Source organism: Camarhynchus parvulus, chromosome 2, assembly GCF_901933205.1.
Source record: "Camarhynchus parvulus chromosome 2, STF_HiC, whole genome shotgun sequence".
NCBI lineage: Eukaryota > Metazoa > Chordata > Aves > Passeriformes > Thraupidae > Camarhynchus > Camarhynchus parvulus.
Window position 1 is genome coordinate 57179158 of NC_044572.1, and position 27630 is coordinate 57206787.

The window sequence follows — 27630 nt, forward strand, 5'->3', positions numbered from 1 at the left end:
GAAAAGTTTAACGAATGCAGGAAAATTTACTTGAATTACTTTCTGGCTTCATTAGCATACTGTCCAGTTTAATGATTAATATTAATACTACATTACTGAAGTTCAGAGTGGATAGTATGAAAAGGTTATTCTATGAGAGGGTGGTCAATCAGCAACAGGCTCTCCAGGAAAGTGGTCAGGGCACCAAACCTGTCCGAGGTCAGAAAGTATCTGGACAAAGCTCTAGGTTATATGGTTTTATTAGGGAGTCCCATGAGGAGCAAGGAGTTGGATTTAGCGATCCCTATGGGTCCCTTCCAACTTCAGTGATTCCAGTAATGGCGTACAATAAAACTTTTCAATGCTAAGAAATAGCAGAAATTACTTTGGCTTCATCATACTGGTTCAGCCTCCCACAGATTTATAATTAAAGGCTACCCAGAAAACTTTTTCCATGGACTTGTTGCCTTGCTCTGTGATTAAGATGGAGAAGCTCAGCTAATGAGTAAATATTTTGGTTTTCCTTCACTGCTCACTGTTTAGCTTCAGGCTTCAATTTCAGTGTGCTGTTCTGGAGGGAGAGAAAATTGTTTCTTTATGTGTTTTCCTATGGTGGTCAGCTCTCTAAACTCAATTTTCACACTGTTCCAGGAGGCTGAAGGGTTGGTGCTGTCTTATCTTACAAATAGGGAACAGCAGTGCAACTCAAGGCTTACAGAAACTGCAGATACCACTTCTTGCTGATGGATGTTAGCTCATGCTTTTGATGAGCAATGCTTCTCTATGATTATACAGCCCATTTGAAAAACTCAGCTTACTGCATGAACTTCATAGCAGTTCCTAATTTGTATAGAAAATATCACCAAAAGGGTTGGCTGTTTCCCTTCCAACAAGACAGTGTGAAGCTTTATCTGGAAAACTTTCTTTCTGAAACATTTCAGAGTGTTACATACTCTTAGTCAATCAGATAATTAGTCAAATAACTGTATTATGACTTCATTGCAAATGTTGACCTGGTTATGAGAAATATGAAGCACAGGCTGCCTCACAGTCTGTGTCTCAAAGTTCTTTACCACAGAAAAGAAAGGTTCCTCATCATTATAACATGAGCAATGAAACACACAAGTTCAAGACATTGAAACTTCCTCAGCCACATCTTGACTTACCATTTTCAAATTAGAGCCCATATGGGTTTTTTCCCCAAGTGAATTTTGCATACCTGGTATGGGATGACATACTGGCTAGCCAGTACAACCTGACTATTCTCTCTCTCACTTATGTCCAACCAAAACCCTCCAATCTTCCTGAGCCTGATCTGGCAGTTCATATAATTATATTTGGGGTTTATTTTTCCCAACATCATTCATTTCTTCCCCAAAGGTAGAACAACTCCTCTGAACTGATGCTGGCCTTGGCACCAATCCAGAGTCATCAATTCACTTCCTCAACTTTCTCCCCACTCATCTCCACCCATGACTGGTTGCAAGTTCCTTGCCTAAAACATCTCCTTAAGTAATCTTCTCCAGCCCATTATCTGCCCTTCAACACTGTACTCCAATACCAGGCTTTTATCTATCTGACAACTCTTCTACTATATTATGACTATCAGCAAAAGCAAACATTCATATAAGTACAGGTAATTTATGTTATTTTGCATTCACCATGTTCTCACAGAGAAGGTGTGAATTCAACTATTCTAACACTCATTTATGACCTGTTAGCTCTTTGCTTCTTTAACCGCACAACCTACGAGTAGATACTGCATCTGCAACGTCACTAAGGAGATGCAACAGAACAATACTAAACGTGAAAAGGATATTCCAGATGTCGCTCTCAATAGAAAGTGATATTAATTTCTGAACTTAAGGTAATTTATGTATTGTGTTGAATACTGCTGACTATCTGTGCTAGAGTTCACATTATACTTTTAAAAACTGTTCTGATTACCTGTTATTTCTTAAGGAGCTTTTGATTAAAACCACCAATGAAAGGCATTTTATAATTCTCTTTCCTTAGCTATACTCAAATTAAAGGTCTTCTTATATTGTTGTTGTTTAAACTGAAAAAATCCTCGCAAATCTTGGGTACCGGTGCATACATTCCAGAACTGATGAGAAAATGTCCTGGAAGTCTTGTGTTGTTGGCAGAACACTCCTGTTTGGAAGACATTGAAAATTTACTTAACTTGTTCAGATTTTTTCTTGTGATGCTGCTTGTTTTCCAAAGGATACAAAATCTGAATAACAAGAGCGAATTCCGAGGAACCGTGCATCTGTTGTCAGAGTACACACTCTTGTAACTGCTTTCCTTGTTGTTAGTAGTTTTCTTGTTCTATGGCGCCTGTCTGTGAACAAGTGCACTTAACACTACAGAGGATCATGAACAGTATCTTCATCCAAGAAGTCTTAAAAAATAAATTTCCTGAGAAAATATCACAAGAGAGGACTACTTGCACTGTCCACCTCATGCTATGCTAAGTCTCAAAAATTAGGTTCTATGCATCTACCTACTATATCCTCTCTCGATAGACTTTATAATTATATAGATTTTATAACTATCCCCATTAGCTATTTGGAAATTCTCTGACCTGCACCAAAGGTAGAGACTTACACTGGGCACTGGGAAAATTTGCTAAATTTGTACCAATTTTTATTCTCATCACGGACCCTGACTAAAAGGCATACTTATTCCTCAGTAATTTCAATGTGAACTTTTTGTGGGAAGGGATACTTTCCCAAATGAGAATTTAGATGAACATCTGGATGTTTTGTTCCACACAACAGGAAAATTATATAGACCTGCATTTTAAGACCTTCTTACTTTTGGGAGATATCACAAAACATATGTCTGCTCACAGCTGGTAATCTGCTTTCTACATACATGGCTTGCAAAGATGGGTAGAACAAACATGTCAGGAACCTAAAATAAAGACTCATCTCTTTGATGATGTTTGAAATGATTCTTTCAAATCACTCTTCATGATCTTGGTCTAAGCCCTTAGTTGTGCTATCAACAGCTCATGGGTTTCTCTAGGGTTTGGAAAGCAAAATTTTTATTTTGCTCCTACTTATCTCTCCCTGCCTCTCCCTGCCTTCCCTGAGGCGTTAAGGATATAAAGATGTACCAATTAACAGCCACCTCCTAAACATACTAATGTACTTTCTTTCGCAGCAATTGAGGTACAAAAGAATGTGGTCAGAGTTTTCCACATATGTAGTCCAATAGGGATGCCTGAGCTCATAAAAGACTAGGGATTTTTTTCAAATAAAAGGTCTGGCTCTGAGTTTCCTTATGATTGACAACAAGTACAGCTCAGAGTAATTTAATCTTGGAGGGGCCCTCATGCACATACAGCTTAGTTGTTCTAATACAAAATTCCACAGATACCACACTTTCCTCTAAAATAGTGCTTTGTAGGATATTTTAAAACTGCAAGAATACAAAGAAGATTAGTGGTATTACTGACTGGGAACCTCCTGGCACTACGCAAGAATTCAAGATCATCTGAAATCACTGAAATTGTGTGTCTGATCTACCTCAGATATTTCATAGAATTTGCTCTGATTATCATCCTCGAAAGCCCTTTAAGCCTCTCTTTTCTTCAGATAATTAGCAGTCTGCTGTCTGCTTTGTGTTTTTGTCAGCAGTACTCTCTGGTAACTGAGCAGACAGTATTTCCTCCATGTTTTTGGGCTGGACCTTGCCAGCACAGACCTTCCCCAACTCCAATCCACAGCCAACGCCAAAGGCAACAAAAATTCACTTTTGCTTGGAAATCTCAGTATCTCACAAACTGAGCCAGCAGCTTTGGGGTTGGTTTTTCTTCTTTTGCTCATCTGTTTCACGAGTTTCAAATGCACTAAGCCTTCAAACAACCACTGCCATCAGTACCTGACTCTCTCAGTACTGCACAACCCATGGATTGGACAGAGGGGAAGCACAGGAAGAGTTGTGCACAGTGTCAGGATGCACTGCTTCTCTGAGGCCAGCTTCTTAGGCAGTGGAGATAGCACTCAGTGGTGGCATCAGGCCACCTGGAAAAGCCACAGTGTCTCTCGTGAACAGTGAGTATATATTGTAAGCTGGGGAAAAAATTCATCCTGTTACTGATAGTAACTCTGAAGACAGACTGCAGTAGTTAGCACAGGTGGCTGTAGCTGACAAAGCAGTCAGGGGTGTAGGAAATATTTTCATATGAATTTCAAGGAGTTTCTCTCAGAGTGAAAATCCCATGAGTTCTGTTCCACTTCATGGAAATATAGTTTACTTGGCAACTTCAAGCAATTACTTTGTGGTTAGAAGCTCTTCTATGTATAACTCTCCACTTGCCAAAGCAAAGTGGGTGACAGAATCACTCAAAAGGAGGAAAAAGATGTTCATGATGGAAAGAAATTAAGATGGCTTTACTATTTTAACATAACAGCTCTGGATCTCAAGCTTCAAACATTGCTTGTTTGTAGCTTGTAAGTAATTTCCAAACACAGGAGGAATGCACGTAACAATGTGAATCACATGAAAGCCAAGTCAATGATAAACCAGCATCAATAGCAACTATAATTTAATATAGTTAAACATTATCTGATAGAAAAAATATTACAGAGAGGGAGTTATAGACTCAATACAGACTTGCTCATCAAGACCTTGTAATGAAACTAGCATTTATCTAACCTCTTGAAGGCAATGATTAAAGAATATTTGATATCACATCAAATTATAAAATGGAATAAAAGTATATTTTGTGAGTATCATAAAGGTCTGTTTTAAAGATGTCACAGGGACTGAAGGTCTTCCTTTATTTTCAACACATAGATATTCCCCTAACAAGTCACACCAAGAAATATGAATGTCACACTATAAATTCTGTGAACTGCTGTTTCACCAATTGACCCTCACTATCCGAATGCTTAACGAGCAAGCAAAACTACATACCTGAGTATGCTGACATTCACACAACCAAATCTTCATATGAAGATATGGGGCATCTGGATCTGTATACTAATAATAAATTGATCCTTTGATTCATCACCAGAAAATAAACTTGTAAGGGGGTTCGGAAACCTCAACAGTTGTTTCATAAAAAGAACTAGAGAGGAGAATAAAGTTTCCTTTGGCATTAGGGAGAAATTTCCTGTCCTATTCCATGATCTCAGTAGTAAATGATGTAGGCACATCCCACTCTGAAATCCAGCAATCCTGACTTGAAACATCTTGGATTTGCTCCTTATTTTGAGAAAATGGCTATTTCTGTATGATTAATTAAAGCCTCTTACCTCTCCTTCTTATCCCTGGATGGAACCTATTTTATAGATATCTTACTGATCCCGGCCAACCCAGCAAATATTTGAGTAAAAAGGGAAAGACAAAAACTTTTCTATTTACTAGATACTTTCAACTCTCTCTTACTCATAAACTTTTATCTTAACTTGTGAAGAGCTATTGCAGCAAATAGCACCTCAGAAGCTGAAGAGACAGCATAAATTGTTCATTCAGCTCAAGTGATTAAGCCCCAAAACAATTTTCAGAAACAGTCAACAAAACAAATCATGTTTTTGTTCCTCCTGTCTTTTAGGGGAAGTGCAGGGCATGTGGTGGAACTGTAAGGAGAAACGGGGATCTGGTGCCACAGTGAGAAGTTCCACCTCCTTTGCTGCCACACTCATTTTAACAGACCAATTAGACGTACATTGACTTTCACTGTATTATGCCAGGTAAATATTTATTTTTCCTGCTTGCTGAGAACTGCTGAATTTAATTTTTTGAAGAAAACAATACAGGAAACATCACCAAGATACATGGTCCCCATAGAGCTGTTAGGTCAGCTGACTCTCATTCACTGCGAGGATGGCCACATTTCATTCCCATATGCGTTAATGTACATAGAATCATAGAACCATTAAGGTTGAAAAAGACCTCTGATATAATCAAGTCCAACCTTTGGTCAAAAAACCACCTGGTTGACTAGACCATGGCACTAAGTGCCACATCCAGCTGTTTCTTGAACATCTGCAGGGATGGTCATTCTACCACCTTCCTAGGCAGTCCATTGTAATGTTTAACAACTGTGAAGAAATTCTTCCTGATGTGCAACCTGAACCTTCTCTGGCACAGCTTGAGGCATTTCCTCCCATCCTGTTGCTGGTTTCCTGAGAGAAGAGTCCAACCCTCACCTCCTTCCAGGTAGCTGTACAGCGTAATAGGGTCACCCCTAAGACTCCTTTTCTCCAGACTAAACAACCACAGCTCGCTCAGCCACCTCTCATAAAATGTACTCCAGACCCTTCAAACAGCTTTGTTACCCTTCTCTGGACATGCCCTTTCTTGTAATGAGGGGCCCAGAAATGGACACGATTTGAGATGTGGCCTCAGCAATGCTGAGTACAGGAGGATAATCACTTTCCTGGTCCTGCTGGCCACATTATTCCCAGGATAGCTCAGGATGCCATTGGCTTTTTTGGTCACCTGAGAACACACTGGCTCATGTTCAGATGCTCTCAAACCAGTACCCACTGCCCATTTTCCTCTGGGCAGTTTTCCAGCCACTCTTCCCCCAGCCTGTAGTGATGCATGGGGTTGTTGTGACCCAAGGACAGGACTTGGATCTTGATGTCAGCCCATCAATCCAGTCTGTCCAGAATCCTATGCAAATCCTTCCTACTCTCCAGCAGATCAAAACTCCCTCCTAATCTGGTGTCATCCACAAATTTACTGAGGGTGCACGTGTGCTAGGTTACAATATAAAGATGCATTCTACTCTCATCCTCAAGAGCTGCTGAAACCAGGAGGGGCATCTTTTTTCCTTATCTCCTGTTAATGAACCCATCAATGTCTTGCCTCATGACTCAGAGATAACTCCCTCTGGGAGCCATTTCTGTTTAAGGGGAAATCAAGGACCCCACCGCATGACTCAGAATGATTTCAGCCCATTGCGAGATCTCTGCCCAGGGGGGAGGAGCTAGGCATCCCCATCTGGATATAATCTGGGTTTTGGGACACCACAAGCAGCCCTTACCCACTGGTTTCCAGAGGACAAGAGCTACCAGATTTTTCTACAGGATCACCACTTCAACAAGACCATTTCATCTGGACTGCTACCACCACCCTAACCAGCAGGGTGTCAGGTTGTATTCTGACCCTGTATGTGGTTTTTCTTTTGTATTATTGCATGTAAATTTTTTTCCCCTTTTCCTAATAAATTGTATTTCTGACTTGGAGTCTTTTGCTGGTTTTGCTTTCAAACCAGAACAGCGCTCAAATCCCCTCATCCAGATCATCATAGTGAACAGGACAGGTCCCAGTATGGAGATCTGGGGAACACCACTAATGACTGGCCACCAACCAGATGTGCCACCACTGACCACCAAAAAAATGGATATTTATGAACAGAATGGGAAAAATCCATGATCCACATAAACCAAAGCATGGCAAAAAGGCAGTATCTTATCATCACTTAGTTTGCCAATCAAGACAAAACCTTTGTTCATAAAACTTTGAAGACATGCCTTTTAAAAGCACTGCACTGGCTAGCCAATACACCAATATAGTACCAAGCATAAGGCAACTTCTATGTGCTAAACCATGTCCTCCCAAGTTCCACATATAAAAACATAGTAAAATGAAAACTAAGGGAAAAATCAGTTTGACTCCACAGTGATATATTTAAAAAGCAATCATATGAACTAGTACACAAAGTATCTCTGACACACATTAGGCTAAATTCTGAAGTAATTGAGATTGTACTATTCCCACAAAAAGGCTTTTCTCTATAAAACTGCAGAAAATCTGTTTGATTAAATGCCTGTTCAGACATAATCTAATTATCTAGAAAACTTAAGACTCAAGAATAAGAATGTGCAGAATTATACACTGTTCCTGTATTCTTCATATCCTGACATGTATATCCAAAATATATACGCTGTTGAAATCTGTCAAATGTATTGCATTTGATTACACCTTTATTTGAAGGAATTGTGGATGAATGTGTATTTTTTTAATCTTCATTATTCCCTCCTTATCTGTGCATAGGATTATTATGATAAGCTTAATAACAAGAGTGCATTCTTGTGTATATGAGTCCATGCTCTCCAAAAACCCAGGGAAGAATCAGACAAGGAAATCATTGGGAGAGAAAAGGGCTCTGGGGTAAGCTTTCCTTCATCTCACTTCACATGTAGATACATGTATACATGTAAACATATATCACACATATGTATTTCACACTACTAAATTGTGGCTGCATGCACTATTAACACAGATATTGTTTTTTAATTATTATAGAGATATACTCTAGTGGTTTGATTCTGGCTGGATGCCAGGTGCTCACCAAAGACACTATATCACTACCCTCCTCAACAGGGCAAGGGAGAGAAAATACAACATATGGCTGATGTCTTGAATAAGGACTGGGAAAGATCACTCATTGATAACCATCACCAGCAAAACAGACTCAACTGTGGGGAAATTATCGAGTGGGGAAGTCAGTTGAATTTACTACAAATCAAAATCGGAGAAGGATAATGAGAAGTAAAACAAATCTTAAAAAAACCTTCTCTCTACCTTTCCCTCCTTGCTGGGCTCAGGCTCCTGCTGTCCGAGCAGCACAGGGAGATGGGGAATGGGAGTTATGGTCAGCTCATCACATGCTGTTTCTGCTGTTGTGCCCTGTTTCATGCCTTAAGTTTTAGCTTTCATATTTTCCAGATTCTGGACTGCATCAGTATATAACTCTGAACTTCATATAAAATGTTAGCAAGTTCTCTTCACAGTTTAGTTAGACAAAACAATCTTTTTCCAGCCCAAGAACCAAGGACACCATTGCAGCCTCAGGCCCAAAAACTATAAACAGTGAATTGAGGAGAGCAATCTGGGAGGATGGGACTTCATAATATGAAGTTGTAATTGGACAATTAACCCCAATATATAGATGGACCAAAACTTATAAAAGTGTGAAAACGTGTGACCTGTCATCCATCTTGGGTGTAGCCATGGCCAGGCTCTTGTACTGCCCAAGGTATATCCTTCAAAGGCCTTCTTAATAAATACCTACTTTAATCCTTTAACACTGTCTAGCCTCTGTTCTGGGTAGCCTCTCAAGGCATCATGCTCAGGGAAAGAAGTCCTTCCCCTGCTACAGGATGGGGTTCCTCCTACAGGAGAATGTTCTCGATGAAGTTCTCCAACATGAGTCCTTCTCATGGGCTACAGTTCTTCACAAACTGCTCCAGCATGGGTCCCTTCCACTGCGTGCAGTCCTTCAAACCGTCTGCTACAACTGTGGGTCCCCCACAAGGTCACAAGTCCTGCTCTAGTGTGGGCTCCTTTCTCCATGGGTCTGCAGATCCCTGGCAGGACACTGCCCAAGCATGGGTTTCCTATGGGGTCACAGCCATTTGGGCATCCACTTGCTGCAGTGTGGGGCACAGCTGCTTCACACGTGGGCTGCACGGAAATCTCAGCTCTGGCATCTAGAGCACTTCTTGTCCCTCCTTCTCCACACACTTTGGTGTCTGCAGAGTTGCTCCTCTCACATGTTCTCACTCTTCTCTGGCCACAATTACTTCTACATAGTAACTTTTTTCCTGCTTAAATATCTTATCGCAGATGTGTTACCACCATCTCAGACTGCCTTGGCCTTGACCAGCAGCGGGTCTGTCGTGGAGTCAACTGACATCCAGCAGCTTCTTTGAGAAGCCACTCCTATAGCCCTCCCTGCTACCATGCAAATCCAACAGTTATACACATTTTTATTCAACAACAAAAACATATTTTTAAAACATACTGTTCCAAAAATTAAAAACAGGAAACAAAAGGCAGAAATCAAACAAATTAGCCAATATTTTTTTCTAGTGGTACTTATGAAAGCATGCATAATATATGCCCAGATATACTGTAAGATGAACTTCTGTGTATAAGGTTTCAGTTATAATGAATATTGGTGTATTCAACTGCAACACAGCTATTGACTCTTAGTGTTACAATGAAATGCCTAAATTCACAATGAGTTCAGGAAATAAATTCAAGTATCATCAATTACACAAAGTTTGAAAAAGTAAACTAAAACCCTTACAAATACAAACACATCCCCCCAAACTCGAATACACTAAACCCAAATACATAATGAGGAATACAATCAATAAAATCAAGCCTTACCCTACCCTTCTGTCCTTTCCATCCTTCACTGGTAGTAATTTTCAAGTGTAAAGAATAACATTAAGGTAATAACAATGATAATGAGTTTGGCACTGGACATTTTCCTGGAATTTGTAAATCTTAGCTCAACATAAAATTGCCCAGCAAACAAGGCCAAATCTGAAATCCCAGGAAATGCCTCCTTGAAACGCACATAGGTTTGGGGATCTTGGTCTTTCTCTTTCTCTTTCAGAAACTCAGAGACAGTGCGCATCAGGATATCTTCCCCAAAAACCCTTCTAACATCATGAGTACCTTGGAAACTAGGGACAATGCTGAAATGGAAAGGTATAACTCATTACCTACTGCACTTGGATATTGAAACAGACTTATTTAAAATATATTTTTCTTTCTTTAAAATAAAATTTTAGCAGATCATTTGTAAGGCTTTATGATGTACTACACTACTTTATAGAGCAGTTTTTTAATGCACTTCTCCTTTTTCCTTGCTAAGTGGAATTCACTGTGTCTGCAGATTGTTATGGCCAGAATTCATGTGCAGGATTTCTGGCCTCCCCCCAAAGGTAGGCTGCAAAAGTGCTGCCATCTAGGAATGTGCCTGGCTCAGCATCCCCTGCAGTTTGCCTGGGTGGGGGGGTCCACAGTGAAGAGGTGGTCTCCTGCTCACCCCCACAGCCTGCAACGAAGCCAGCTGAAATACTTCTCACTCTTCCTTCCTGCTGTGCTCAATGTCTCTGGTTTTGATGAAATGCCACAGGAAGCTCCCTCTCAAAAAAACCAAAAGCCACAAACCAAAACTGGATTTGGGGCCTCCTTCAGATGGGGTTTAACATTCCTGCTCCTGCTAACAGGAAGACAGATATAAAACCCACTGACAGGAAAGTTTGTGATTTTGTAAGCGGTACTTTGATTTTTAGCTAAAAACTTTTCACAACCTTACTCATGTTTTTGACTGTGTAGCTGGGTTTTTTTTAGTCTTTCCACAGCAACACTGTCATTGACTTCAGAGAGGCTATACCTGAAGTATGCCACATGATCATGTCTTGTGTTTAATAAGATTAAAGAGGGTTTGGGTTTTATCCTATCAGCTTCACAGGAGAAAACTAAACAACTAGGTGAAAGAGAATAACTGACACTTCCAGCCACTACAGAAGACCATGACTTCAACATTCTAAAGGACTAAGCAATGCAAATAAGTATAAATATATATACACATACATATTATCTGTGTAATATACATGTTCATATATACTGCAAAGACAGATATATATATTTGTTTACAATTCTATTGGATTTTACACCAGGGGTGTCATTTATCTTCTGACAGCATCACAAATGCCTATTAGAAAAGTGACCAACAGAAACTCCTGCCTAAACAGAATTGACCTTTCACACCAGAAACTCAATAAACTTAAAGCTTCAAATAACAACAAAAATAACCCCCTATTTCTTGCTGTAATGAAAGCCACGGAAAGCTGTGCAAATTAATTCTTATTTAGGTCTTTTGCACAGGATGTCTAAGTCCAGACAATTTTAAGCCTCATCCTAAGAACACAGGAGATGAACCCTGCCCCACAGATTTTTCACCTCAAACATTGGCAAGTCTTTGTCCATTGAATTTAAGAGCAAAACATGATAATGAAGTGAGACACTGGGACAGGAAAGTCACTGGTGATCTTTGGGATGCATAGGGACAGCATTACCTTTAAATAAGCATATCCAAGATAAGTATATTGAGTTCACTATATACTGGGCTCTATCTTCTGTGAAGGGTTTTTACCTTTCTCCTAGTAATGCAGTTTACCAAAATAATAGTCTAGATAGGGGTGGCTGGATCTGAACAACACAGGCAGCTAAATCTCTTTGCCAAAGCCCTCTCCCATGACTTGGTACTGCTGGCTCCAAGCTCTGTGCAGCTCCTGAAAATGTGCAGGGAGAAGCAGCTTGGCTGGTGAGCTATGGGCCACTCAGAGACTGAAACAGGGTGAACAGCTACTGGCTGTGGCTCATGAAGCCCTTCTCCACCTCCTTGAAGAAGTCTCCTAAGTTAACTGCTTAGACTCTCATTTTCCCTACCTTACCTGGATGGAAACCAGGACCTCTGCTGATGTCCAGACATGGAGAAATGCCACATTGCATGGTACATCTTTTCAGTATGATGATCTACACCAGCAGATGGGTCAGGATTCACTGTAAATGGTCTTTGCTGTAGCACAGACTGCCTTCTAAACCCTCAAAAAAAGTACATCTCACATGACTGTATTCATCCACACAGCTGTTCCTCCTTTAGAAAATCATTCCCCTGTCAGACCTGTGAGAAGGGCAGAACTAGGCAATCACATAAAACCTTCCTTAATAATCTGAGCCACACAAAGCATCCCAGGATCTTTCTCAAAACCACTATACACATATATATATATATATATATGATCGTAGATTCATCAAAGTTGGAAAAGATGTCCAAGATAAACAGTCAAATTAAAAATCATTATGAGCTACTTCCAGGACAAACACTTTCCACACTGTGTAACCCAAAGCACAGCCCCACAATATCAGCATAAAACTTCTCAATGTATGTAAAAATCAAACTCACACAGGTTCTTCCAACTCTGAGCAGAACCAGATTTAATGTCCTGTAAAATCACAGCTTCTAAACACCTTCCATTCAGAATTATTCCAAAAGACTTGAGGATTTTTCATTCTATTAATTCAGTTAATGTTTTTGGGAAAAAAATAAAGCAATAAAAATTATTTATATATTTATATCTCTAGATATGCAAACCCCATATATGCCCCAAATATCATTATCTCTCAGATCTACATGATAAATCATAGTATAGAAGAAAAATTTAAAAGGCTCAAATTGCTACTAACTACATGAATAAACCAAATCTACAATGCTCATTCTCTGATGATAGGAATGATAAAAGAATCCCAAGTGGAAAGTTTGGATCAACAGTCCAGCCTTCAATTCCTGCCTGCTGTGAGTAGGGGTGTACTACATAACACTTACACCGATCCTGACCTGAAAAAACACTGCTCTTTACTTATCCCTAGGGAACGAGAAAAGTTGGGGGTTTCATTGAGCATTCACAGAAAAAGAAAATTAAAATAAACAATGAAGTCTAATAACTTGAGCCACACACATTTTTTTCTTCATAGTTAAGAAAGTGGACAATTCTACGCCAGGGATACAAAACATTTTGGTCCACTCTGGAGCAACAGTTGACCATTAGATTTGCAAAAACAGAGAGGCAACATATGGCATGGCTACAGTCACACTACTCATATTCCCAAGACCTGGCAATAAAAGCTTTTGCTTTCCTGGCAAACGGTTCAAATCTCTTCATGTAAGTGATATATGACTTGGGCAATCTTTCAGATGCACTTGTTCAAGGGGTCAGAGCTTCCATACTACTTGGCATCACTCTGATCCTCTGTCGGAGTGGTTTACAGGAGCTAGTCGAACATACTACATGCAAAACCAGCAGGATTAAATCAGAACACTTACTTATTAAAATAAAGATTTCTGCTACCAAGCTTTAAAAGGTTTCTGCTAACAAGTTAGATGTGAATTGAGACAGATCATGTTAACTCATTTGCCAGAGGATCCCGATGCAAAACTGCTTTTTGCTTTTATATATTCTTCACATGTACTTGTAGCTCTGTAGCCTATTATTGTATACCTAAATAGATTCGTAGCTAGTATTTTAACTGCTCTATTAGATGGAAAGACAAAACACATTCCTAGGTCCCAATCCTATTTTTGCTTCTCCTGAGAACCAAGGTTGAGTGCCACTTTCCCATAAACAACTAATGAGGAAGGGGAGCTTTAAAAGAGCATTGAACCAAAAGGGGGAATTACCTCATCACTTGTGTCTCTAACTGGGAATTCTTGCCAATTATGCTAATTTGCTAAACTTATAAAACTGTACTCACTTTATGTCATGGGTGTATCTTCAGCACACTTTGGTATCTTGTGCACTTGAGGGGATCCTTTAAAAAGTTAGGTGCATTTTATCACCTAACCATGATTTTAGGGCTCAGAAAAAGGCATGAACCCAAAGGGGCAGCAACTGCTAGAAAAACAGAGATAATGAATACCCAGGACCTAAATTTTCTTCCAGCGGCCCAAAAGGGAGCCTATATCTTTGTTTTTTGTGTTCTGTCTTCTCCATGCCAGACTTAAGACTCTGGGACTAAGTTTGATCAGTGTGGGAATCTGGAGCAAAAGAATTCCAATTTGGAAAAAGTTGAACTCTGTCTTCATCTGCAGCCCTCCTGGGCAATCCTAGTCAAGAGATGCCAGCAAGAGCTCTGGGAGTGAGGAAGAAGAGTGAGTTCTTATCCAAACTGCATGACCTCCCTAGTAACATAGAGAGTATCGCATTATTCATCAGAAGTGAAACCCCAGAGCCCGTATGCAGCATGACTATGGTAATCAGCAATATTCATACTCCACAACAGCGTTTCAGGTACATGCTTACAAAAGAATCGTGGGCAACTACTGCATCCAAAGAAACCACAACCTCACTGTTAGCCCTGCCCTGGCCTGGCCCTGCTAACTTCACTCACCTCTTGCTTGGCAAAAGCTGTTTTGAGAAGCAGCAGGTATGTTACACACAGCTGGTTTTGGATACTGGAAGGATGTCTGAAATGTAGGAACAATCTACATCAGGGAATGACGTTCAGCAATGGAATCTCCTGACCCACTCTCTCCAAAACCAATTCTGGATTAGCTGAGAGATTCCTATCAGCCCTTGCAGAAAAGGGAGACATTAATGCTATACACTCTTTTACTGTTACTATAGTAAATATGCTCGGTTTATACTATTGCTATAAAATCTCATGCCATAGCTGAGCTCATTTAATAGAGACATGGCTCTGCCATACACATTTACTGTCACTGCCAGCAAGCTATTTCTGCAACTGTACTGGAAATATCCCTCTGCACTGAGCAGCAGCTAATAATGGTTAGCAAAGTGCCTATTCCTGACATACATCTTCAGAAAAACAACACAAGCCAGGAGGTAATTCCAGCAGAAGTAAAATGGTGTAGAAATTAGTAGCAATAGCTTTGTATTCTTTTTCCAGGCTCAGCACACTGCAACACTGCATTCTTTGATAGGAAAGTTGTATCAGCTCTGTTACGTGGACTTTTCGGACTCTGAAATAGAATGCTTTCCTAAAGCTGAATTAAATTTAAGGAAGAATAAATTTTCAGATGAAAAAAAGTATTTTAAAATCTACTGTACACAGAAGAGGGGACTAAGATTTCTTTGCCAACACAATAAAGTCTAAGCACGCAGGTGAAGCGTCTTTCTTGCCTTCTATTTTTTTTAAAGAACATATATTTCAAAAGTAATACTTTTCTCAGTGGACACATTTTGAAATTTACTGCAGTGCTGTACTCTATGCACCTGTAAAAAAACCCTTATCTCATAGAGTGAGGTCTTGAAATGTTGCACAGGAATTGTACCCATAGGACCACAGAGGAATGAGAAATCAGCCCGTGCCACATACTGTGCCTCTTCTGAGAAGAACTATCTGTCAGGAGTAATGTAAAGAGAAGGCTGGGTTTCATCCATGAAATGGAGAGGACTGGCTGCAGCATAATAGGAAAAAATCAGATAGCGGAATAGGTGGAGTCTCCCAAATATCAATCAGCAAATGCTTTTTCAACTTGCAGAGATACAGCAAAGCCTGGAATGTCAGGTTGGAAGGGACCTCAAAGACCATCTGGTCCAACCTTTCTAGGGAAAAGCACAGTCTAAACAAGATGGCCCAGCTCCCTGTCCAGCTGAATCTTAAATGCATCCAGCACTGGGGAATCCACCATTTCCCTGGTGAAATTATTCCATTGGACAACTGATCTTTAGGTGGTGTCTCTATTTACAAAATCTCATGAAATCTCAATCTTCAGGAAGGGAAGAGGGGCTAGCATACTCAGACTCTTCAGGGAACAGTATCATCATCATCCCTGAACTAGGCCACCCCATTGTTTTTCAAACACAAGATGTGGCATTTTGTCTCAGGAACTCTGTTGAAAAATAGCAGCATTAAACTTTTGCACTGTCAGGATTGTAACCAATCCACAGAAAGAAACAAAACTGCACTGGATCCACTACAAGTGTCCCCAGTGGAGTCATAGAAAAACACACAGGGAACTTACAACATCTTGATCGGACTCCAGAGACAGGTTAAAAAAGCTTACTACATGATCATCATTCTCAGAGTCACCTTGCAGAGAAACAATCAAGCAACCACATGAAAGACCTCATTCAATTTCACTTCAGCACTATTTATTAAAAGGCAGATGATACTCAATGCTTCCTACCACACAAAGATCTTTTGATTCCAAAATTGCTCCACTAAGGAAAAACTCTAGGTGCTGTCTTTTTTTATTCTGGCTTAATGTTCTGGATTTTTGCTTGGACAATATTCAACAAGGAACAAAATCTGCATAGATGTCAAAGGATGGGAGTAGGTTGTGACACATGGAAACTGATATTTTACCCAAAAAAAACCCCACAAAGAGCTTAGGGAAAATATAAACACTATAAAACACTATAATTGAGGCTATGAGGTCATTATCCAGTTTCTCACCTGAAAAAATTATGAGGCCAATGATATATTATTTTGACCAAAAGCAAAAGCTGAATGCGACAAAGGAAAATAGCTAACATAATCCTTTAACTTGGTTTTCCAAAATTCTTACTGAAATAATGAAATAAATATTTTTAAAAAAACTCAAACCCTATGAAATTAATCATAAGAACATTGGACATCAGAACAGCAGGAATAATAGCAGACTATACTTTGATGCTGTTTGCAAGACCTGAGGAAGATGTATGCAGTACTTTTTTTAAAGAAATACTAGCTTCTCTTAGAAGAAAATACACTGAGTAGCGAGATAATACTAGAATGTTAGCTGCTTCCAGAAACTGCTCCTTCTGTGCAGCACTCAGCACAGATGTTTCCAAGTCTTCTATAAACCTAAGCTGAAGGTAAAATATCACCTGAAACAACATAGCTTCTTTCCTCACAGTGTTGGACAAGGAAAATGATGAAGGTAATTGGTATTCCAGTTACTTGGTATGTGCAAAATATGCAAAAAAGAAAAAGGATGACAACAATCTTTTAAAAGAAGAGGCATCAGGCTTTGTTTCTTTTCTAGTGGAAAGGAATGGAAACCCTCTCACTGACGTCAATGAGAACTGGGCCAGACCCTGAAAGTCTTCCCATAAAACTTTCACCATGGAGAAGTTGTACACTGGCATAGGCATTTCTAATTTATCCCCTGCCTTTTCCCTCCTAATAAACTGCACACTTGCAGCACATAATGGCTGAAAATAAAGTTTATAATAAAAAGACAACTCACTGATGCTTGCAACTGTTCAGTCAAAACTGAACACTACGAGAATTAACAGGCATTAAAAATTATGTTTTTTTATTATGTAGTGAGTTAATTTAAGAGGTTTATAATAATTTAAACCTATCATAAAACATGACAAACAATGGCAAAATTTCATTGGTTCAGTGGACCAAGTTAATCTTGAACTTGCAATAATTGTATTACTGTTATTAATATTGTTCTTATGGCTTGCAAAGCAAAGCTCTAGAGGAGAGACAAATGGTGAAAAGCAGGAACAAACAGAGAATGTCACAATCATAGAGCTCTCATTTTGCACAATTATTGTCACATCACTCACACCCAAAAAGCTTTCACAGACATCAGTTTGCAAAAAGCTTGATTCATTACAACACCTTTATTTCTAAATGAACTCCTGCTAATGAAAACATCCAAGTATTTCTACCTAAATGAAAAGAGACTAAAACTCAAAATATTCACCTGACTCCATGTGGATGAAATTAAAAGCACTCTTGGCCTCTTGGATCTAGTAATGTGCCCTGGCCACAACCCCAAGTTACACGAGGATATGAGCAAAGAACAAGCCTTGTATCTTGATTTCAACAAGGAGAAAGTCTAGAAGCCCAGATCAAGAGATAACCAGGACTGCTGGGTGTAGTGTGGCACTCAAACAAAAGTTACACTTTGTATTTCAGTACCATTTGGTACCTTATCAGTTTCCAACCAGTCTCCTTCTACATCTTAATACCTCAAACAAACTGTTTCCCTTTTTCATTACTGCACCACAAATAACAGGCATGTGTCTTCTACAGAAATACAGAAGGTGTAATCTATACACTCCCAATCCATAAAGAAAAAGAATCTCATTAAAGAGCCTGAAAGGAATTAAAGTCTAGCATAACCAAAACCAACTTCCAAATGTCTCAGTGGTGTGGACTAGGCCATCCTCTAGTCCATCCTTAATTTGTAATTAAATTGGCTTAAAGTTAAGAGACTTGCTTGCAGTGAGATTAGCCTTTCTTACCTTTTGCCACATTTTGATGAAGAAGAGCTCTCCAGAAAAATTGAAGAAAACATTGGTGTCATAGGCATCATCACCAGTGTTGGAGATGAAAATGTTAAGTGAGATGTTCCTCACTGCTCCCAGGGCCAGGTAGGCAGTTCTGTCATCAACACTGTAGGCAGAAATAGTTACATTGGTATAACTCTGGTAAACTTTCACCCTCTGATCTTGCTTTCTTCTGCTACAGAAGTGTCACAACTCAACTGTTTAAAAGCTCAGCAGTCAGAAGTTCAGGAATGTGCTGCACTGCATAGTGCAGAGGGCCATACTAGGAATGAACAGCTCCTGACTCAGGGTTCTGACACTGTATTTTGGGACTGTAGGAAAACCCTATGATTCCCACATAAAACTATTTCACACACCCTACTTTGTGTGATAATAAATTAGTTGAAAACTGTAAAGTAATTGTGCAGGAAAAATGCAACAACTGCAAGATATTGTGCCTACATTCAAATCCACAAGCTATTACAGTTTGTATCTCAATAATTCAGACTTATTCCAGCAACTGTCTGAAAGTCTTCTTAGAGTTATGCTATGGATAGAAAAAAATCGAAAACAGGCTCAATTAAAATCCAGAAACTGATGTAAATGAAAAAAAAAAGTGTGGAAATAGCAACAAATTACCACTGAATGTGCCTAATCTTTCTTTAGATGTTTATGCTGGACCTAACATGGTGGAGTCATCTTCTGTAAGTGGAATATCAAGGGTAACAGCTATATATCATGAATCAACACACTGCTGCAATATGGCATCACAGATTACGTACAAACACAGACATGCACACATAGAGGTAAATATAGATATTCATGCACACACATTTATTATTTGGTATTTAATCCTTCTAGGCTGTTCAGAAAATGAGTTAACAAGTAAGAATAAAGGCTAAAAATAAATCACAAGAATATACAGTATCAATGCACAGATTTGCAGGTCTTAAAAGTAACAGTAAAAGATAATATGAAATATACCGGGTGTTCATTTAAAAATTAGCAGAAACAGACAAGTATTAAATTTGGTGTTTGTCATAGCTGGACTCTAGAACCATTCGTACATCCTGAAGAAACAGAGGAAGTGCCACAGAGAAAATACTGAGTAGCTTGTCAGAAATGGACAAAGAACTCCAGGGAACAAGGCAGGGAGATGCTCACAATTATTTCCTCTAGAGTACAGCTAGCCCAAAAGCAAGAAGGAACCACTTTTCATTCACCTAATTTCTATAAAGCTGTTCCAGTGACATACACATTGGCACACACCACACTTGTGCTTATCAGCAGTTCTCTGAAGATGGCTGGTGTGTAGGCCAAGAGCTCTGTTTAAAGGCAGCCTGACCCTCCATTGCTAGCAGTCCTCTGACAGCCTTCTTCATGCTACTGAAGCCGGGGCATTTGCATAAAAGTGGAGTTTCTGGAAATGCATTGCTTATAAACTGTTCAGCATCTTCTGCCAATCAAAGCTGTATCAGACATCCAAAGGCAGAGCTTGCTGGACTCCATTTGCCTGTGTTTATCAAGAAGTTTCAAAATGTGGGTTTCTGATGATACATACCAAATCTAGTGAATGAGAAGTTTGGAAGAATATTATCTAGACTCCGGTTTTAAGCTGATGGCTATGGACTGTGAGTGTAACTTCACCATGTAATGTAAGCAATATTTGAAGCATATTTGTTTCCTTTATTTATTTCATTTATGATCACCTTCATTTATTAAGTCAAAAATTATGGCTTACAGTTCAATGACAGCTTATTATGAGGAAGATAGAAGTATCCAGGAAATGTGTCTGCTTTCTCACACTTAAAATCAACTGCAAACACTGACCCATCCTATTGATAAATGGACATTTTGCTTTCAAAATATTTGTTTATTCTCAGAAATCAATTATCAGCGCAAATAAAGATTTGCAAAAGTGTATGTAGTACAGGATTGACTGCAAAACTAATTCAAATTGTTGCTTTTTATGTACCAAATTAATGGCTCATGTATATGGGAATACTTGAAAGCATTTAACCTTTTGGCACCAATTTCAACACTTACTGTTGACAAACAAATGATGAAGATGCTAAGCAATCTGCTGGGTTTTTCTAATAATCAAAAGTGCATGCTTGTAAGCAAAAAAAAAAAAAAACCCAAGCATTTAATACTGTGAATTATTTCTCATGAACTTTATAATCTCACTTCTTCCAATCACTTCAAAACTTAATCATCATCTGTTATACTCATTAGTAGAATCTGGAAGTATTGCTCCAGTAAGCAAAGGAACATTACAAGCTCTTTATCCTATGTAGAGTTGATATTAAATGCAATGTATGCTACAGAATGTTCTCTGAATTGGTAGTAGCAGAACTTTCAGATTTAACATAAAGTGAAGACAATTGAGAATACTCTCCTTCCTAATGAATAATTAAAAATTCTCATAATAAAATCATACTTAAAACTGACCCCACAAAAATAATTCAAAAATTAATACCAGTGAGTTTTGTCACTCCTTTCTAAAGCTATCACTTTGTTGTTCCAAGTCTATCATATAAAAATTATCTCAGCAGAGACATTTATCTCAACAAAGAAAAAATCCACTTTTAAAAGCACTCTGCAGATCCTCCTATTTAAAATTTACACACTAATAAACTCAAAAAAATCTCACTGATTTTAGGCTGGCACGTGAGTTCAGTTTGCCCTCTGAAAGCCTGTAAATCCCATAAGATGATGCTCTAAATCCTATTTTAAAAGATCAGCTTTCTGAGTCATTGAATTTGTGTACATCTGGAATGCATCAGGTCCACTTGCAGTGTACTCCCATTTACAGGGGAGCTTCCAAGCCCTGTTGGCTGCTTGAGAGTAATGTCACAAGTGCAGAAGCCTGCTGGGGTGCTGGAACAGCTCTATTGCCAGCCTGGTGCCATCCTCCTCCAGCACCTGCCACACATTAAGCACCCTCGCTGCCAAGTCAAAATATATTAACTAAAGAATTTGTTGTCACCTTTCAGAAACAAGAAAACAGACTAGTTACCCCTTCATCTCAATAAGGTTTGTCAAACAACTTAGGAAACCCAATCAAGCAATAACTTTTTGTTTATATTTTCATATATGAGAACTACAAAACTGCCAACATTCTCAGCATGATCCTTGTAACCTCACTCACACAAAGGAAGAAAGGCTAAAACAAACAAACAAACAACCCCAAACAAAAACAAACCAAACAAAAAAAACCACAAAAACCAGAACAAAAATCAAAACAAAACCAACCAACCAAACAAAAAAAAAGGAAAAAAGAAAAGTAAAGAAAGAAAGTCAGAAAATATCAAGAAATAAACAGTTAATTGGACAGAATACCACCACCTTGTTACATTAGGTACTACACCCAAAAAATTAACTGAGAAAAAGTTCTGGGCAGACTGTAGATGTATGTATTTATTATATATAGGCAAACATATTTGTATACACATACATACAGATGCCTGAAGATGTCAAGTTATCAATGTCTGCATGGAAAGGAAAAAAAAAGTTTTAAATTCAGAAGTACTAAGTACTTCCAGCTTTCATTCACATGATCCAAACTTGCAAGTAACAAGCAATTCTAAAAATCAGGCTCCAAATTTCTGCCCTAACTTTAAATTCACTGACAGTGGTAATACACATCAAATGTAAACAGATATTTAATTTATGTCTGAAGTGATTAAGAAAAGGAAAGCAAATTCCAGGATAAAACAAATAGCTTTTTTGCATGCTTTAATGCTCTAATTGTCAATGTCCACACCATATCATTGCATTATGGTCAGTGAGGGAAGAAAGACCATCTGAGAAAGACAAACTGAAAAGATCTGCAATCTTCATTTCTCCACCCCTCAAGATGTTGCTTTTTATTAACATGTGTCAGTGGATGCATAATCTGCATTCCAAATGGTGTGCAGGGACATTTTCTCTATTTCATATTTAATTTCTCTATTTCAACAGGGTGATTTTTTTTAAAAAGTGAGAAGGCATTCAGCACTTACTCTCAGTCTGTGCAGATCATGCATAGGGCAAAGAATGTGGCAGGGTCACACTTACCCTTTTATCTGGGTCACTGACTTTCCCTTTTGTATTGGGAACTTTTCTTTCCTTATAGCAAATTAGCACCTACACAGATAAATCATCATTACTGCTCAATAGACAGTGGAAGTTACAACTATAGTCAATTAGACTGCAAATGGGTAAAAATGTTTCAAACAACTGAAGTCCAATCTGTCCTCCAACTCCATCAGATGAAAATAAAGAACCCCACCTTTTGCTTTTAAATCAATAAAAGGTGTAAATCAACAGTGTTGCTATGACACATCCAAACAGATTTCTACCTTCACCAACCAGCACTACAGTTGGTTTTTGTAGTTACTAGGATAATTAAATATTAATTTTGTCTCCACAGATTCTTTTTACATCAACCCTGAATACCTTTCTTCTGTTTGTTTTTTTTTTTAATTGCAGGCCTCAGGGTTAGTTGAACTGAGGAGGAGTTTTTGCAAATACTTAAACCTCAAGGGCCATTGAAAAGCTGAAATCCTCAGTTGATCTGGGAATTCATTTGATATCTCAGTGCAAAACTGAGAGGTAGCAGCCCTATACACAAATATAAACCAAATAACACATTTTTATCTATGATTTCTGGATTCTTTCCATTCAGGTTCTGCAATAATTTGACAAGTTGATACAAAACTTCTGTAGCACATTTTTCAAATCAGGTACCTAATATCTGATAATGTGCCTACTGAACCAGAGGGAGTCCTTCTGCTGATTTTAATAGGTCCATGAGCATATTCATCCCTGGATCTATACACATAACTTGCAAACACTCAGTTTTGCAGTTGTATAGATAGTTCCTATGTGAAATCGTTGCAGTTTTGGAGACAGACGAGTGACAAGACACACCGGGTTTATGCAGCAAGAGCCAACATTTATCGAAGGGCATCTTCTTTTATAGGAGCTTTGAATTTCCCACTCTTACATCTATGATTGATTAAGCATCTTAACTCTGCCCAGCTCACTGGCCAATTATATGGGTGCATTCATGGTTCAAAGGGATTGGCTGAGGTCCTCTGTTTGAACTTGAATCCGGCCTATCAGTAGCATACCTGGGGACTTGTTTACTTCCATTATCTAATGAACTAGGCTGGTTGAGTTGGTGTCTGTTATGCCAAATTATCTCTGCAGCTATAGACCAGCTGTAGCTCTCACATGAAATTACTCACTCTTCAATAATATAAATAATATGCTTATAAACTTCAATAGAGTTGTAAGCTCAAAGTCTGAAAGTCATGCACACTCTCCTTTGTCTTTTCAGACAGGCTTGGGTTAAGTACTTCGATATTACATCCTAAAACATCACATTAAATCATTTACCTGCTTATCATATACAGAGCCATGCATAAGACAAAAGAGGTCACAGAAATAAAAGAAGTGTTGGCATAAAAAATGTTAATCCTCTAGTAAGTCAGAGAAGGAATATATATGGAAAAAAAGCAAAACCAATCTTCTGAGAACTGACCAGACAATACTGGAAAATACTTTTTCTTCATAAATAATTATTTCATTAAAATGGAAACATTCTAATTGAGGAAGTTTTTGACAGACTGGAATTTTGTCTGTTCTCTGGCTAATTTCAGAGGAACAAATGGAAGGAAAAACAGCCCAATGCACAAACTTGACCTTTTAATTGGAAAAGGACATTTCTCAAAAATCCCATTTTATAAGAGAACTTTTGAAAGTGTTCACTTCAACTCAATTAAAGTCATAACTAGAAAAACTTAAAAATTTCTGCAAAATGCACCTGTCACTCCTTTGGCTTCCTATAACTTTTGCTTCCAATTACACATTTCCAAAAAAAACCCCAATTTTAAGCAGTATACACAGAACCCACCCGAGCCAGTCTGTAGGAGAGGAACATAAATTTAAGCCTAATGAATGGTGGCCTTTGAAGATGCTCTAAACCAACATGAAACCAAGCTGCTACTTCCCAATAGCCAAACATCAGTCAGAAGCACTCGGATGGATAAGCAGTTTTGTTCTAATAATGGATAAAAGGTAACCTCATGTCAAATAAATGTATGAAAGACAGACCTCCTCTTTAAACCTTCTTAGGAATAGCAATATTTATTGCAGTTCTTTCTATCATGGGGGCTCATAGTCCTATGCTTACAATCTGATTTACTTATCATACACACAGCTTGTGCTGGAACACAGCAGCTACACAACATTCACAACATCATCTTTCTTTCTTCTTGTACTGTTTGTTTTTGGTAAAGCTGCTCTATTCATTGCAACACACAGGTTGTCAGTGTATATACACAGCCATACAGGATTTCCTTCTTAGGTGTATCTCACATGGAAGCAACCATCCATTCTGCTCTGGTCTTTTTAGCTAGCTTGTTTCTTATGGCTGGAGGAAAGTCCATTTTATCAAACAAACACCCTCACTGTTCCTCAAATGTCTTAGCACTTTTCACCTGATTCCTATTACATCCTAAAAAGGCTTGATAACTGGCCTTTGCAGAGCCAGTCAGATGGACAGGCATCAGATCAGGAGCTGAAACTGCATTGGTATGTCAGACAACACCTCCCTCAGCAATTTCAGGTTCTTCTTAAAAGACCAGAGAGCTTTTCTCCCACATAAAGTACCAAATTAATGGATACAAGATTTTAAAGGCTAGGGAGATATAAACCTCTGGGAAATACCTACTTCAGAGTTTGCCTCAGCACATCTTGAGGACAAAGACACAGCTTAGCCTCTAAACAAGCATCTACAAGAGGATCAATAAAAATGTGCTAGTTGCTGCAGAAACATGATAGAAAAGATATTTATTGTGCTGATAGAACAGAATAAGGCATTAAAGTCAAATGATAGGTAATAAATATGTTTTTAAGACTAAAAAATATTTGACAAAAACAATTAACATAACATTTTGTTTTTCTGTAGTGAATTGCTAGGGAGGAAACCTGGACCAAGTTATGGTCAAAAAAACCAAAGTTTACTGCAAAATATTCTATTCCTATTTCTCTTACAGTTTCAGGTTACGTCATTGAAGTTACCCATACACAATAAATACATACATTCTTTACACTGAAACACTTTTCAGTATCTTCCTTTAGAAATCACTAACACCACTATCCACAGGGTATAACTGCATGGATAACACTAGATTTTGCCATTTCCTATGGCATCTGCAAGACTCAACACTGGAGAATTCTTGAAGGGGATGAACCATGTTTCTGTGCCATGCTGCCAAAATTTCATATATTTATTCTTTAAGAAAAATTGATTTGAGAACAGTCATGACTGGAAAGATGAAATGCCTCTCTTCTGCTCCTTCAGTTTCTCCTAACACTGCCTTCATCAAGTCCCCAGCACACTCCATGGCTACTTTTTCCTTATTCTTAATTGCCATCTGTAGTTTCAGGCTAGCAACACTCATACTCCTATGAGAAAATCCAGGCCAACCACTGGAAAGAACATTTGTAGCAATACTAGCACACACCACTGTAGCTGTTCCTACAGACTAGCTCATAACATCTACCATAAAGAGTTCAATTCTCACAGTTTGCTTTGCCAGGTCCAGTCTTCCCCTCTTGTGAAGTTGCTTGTTCTTGCTGGCACAGGTGGCATCAGTGAGAGGCACGGAGTCCCACCAGCAAGTTTCCAGCCACTATGCTAGAGCATGCCCATAACCCTCTCTACTCAGATGTTTCCATGTTGAAGAAAGGCTGATTTTGTTGAAGCAGTTTTGCTTACGTTACAGAGAGGATTTACCTCAAGAAAAGTCAGAACACTAAAGAAAAGATGGTTGGGATTTCTAAAGGTCAGAAAACCCATTCTGATCCTCCTCAACACACAACTCAACACAGCAACAAATGAGGTCAGCAGGGACCTTATCCAAATTAGTCCTAAAACCCAGGATGGCAGAGCACACCATCTCAGCACATCTTATTCCTGAGCAGCATGAACTGCCTATACAAGAAGGTTTTTTCAAATCTCTGGTCTGAACCGGCCAAGCCACAGTTCATGACCTTTACCCTGCTTACCATCTGTCACAAGCAACAAGATTGCTGGCTTCTTTGTTCAGCAATCCCTTTAGGAAGCTGGGATGGGTTTGCATGCAAACTGATGCTAATGACGGTGCACGTGCCTTAAAGAGATTTATCTGTTAACTGAAAACAAACCTTTTTTCTTTCCAGAATAAATGCATCTTAACTCTTCTTCAATCCAATACAGCATGTAACCCTGGTCTTCAACTCAAGTCACCAAGGACTCCTTTCACTGTAACAGAAACATTCAAAAGAAGAATACATCCCATCTGTAGCTTCCTACATCTCTGCAAAAACTTCCAGATAAAATTAAAAGGCTTTAACATTTTTTTATCATTGCCTGCTTCCAAACAGTCCTATCCTGTCCTCTTCTATGAATTCACAGTGAAGGGTTTCAGTTTGCCCACCAGCACTATTTATATTTATTTATATTTATATATGTTTTTTATTTGTGCAGAACACAGAATTGATAATACAGAGATATTTTTGTTACTGCTGAGCCAGACTTATACAGAGCCAAGGCCTTTTCTGCTTTTCATACTGCCACGCTGGCAAGGAAGCAAGGGGTGGCATGGGAGGTTGCGAGGAGACACAGGTAGGGCAGGTGACCCCAGCTGATGATGCCATATAACATTATGCTCAGTATATAAAGTGAGGGGAAGAAGGGGGAAGGGGAGATATTTGGAGTGACAGCATTTGTCTTCCCAAGTCAACGTTATGTGTGATGGCCCTGCTCCACTGGAGATGGCTGAACACCTGCCTGCCCACGGGAAGTGGAGACTTAATTCCTTAGTTTTCTTTGTGTGCACAGATTTTGCTTCCCGTAAGAAACTGTCTTTATCTCAACCCACAGGTTTTCTAGCTTCTACCCTTATGATTTTCTACCCCAGTCCCTCTGGTGGAAGAGTGAGGGAGTGGCTGTGCTTGGTTACAGGCTGGGGCTTCATATCTTCAGAGCTGGATGCCATCTTTTAACTGAGTAATTCTAATGATTCAAATGCATCATGGGTGCACTTTGTAT

The 27630-nt window shown here is 38.9% G+C and overlaps 1 protein-coding gene across 1 annotated transcript in view; it reads right to left on the reverse strand.

The window, feature by feature from the left end:
* Nucleotides 1-27630, reverse strand: part of ITGA9 (integrin subunit alpha 9) — a 246282-nt gene that overhangs the window by 72539 nt on the left and 146113 nt on the right. The window contains exon 18 of the mRNA XM_030971864.1: nucleotides 18522-18672. Within this exon, the coding sequence (XP_030827724.1) occupies nucleotides 18522-18672 (151 nt within the window). The remainder of the gene's footprint in view (nucleotides 1-18521; nucleotides 18673-27630) is intronic.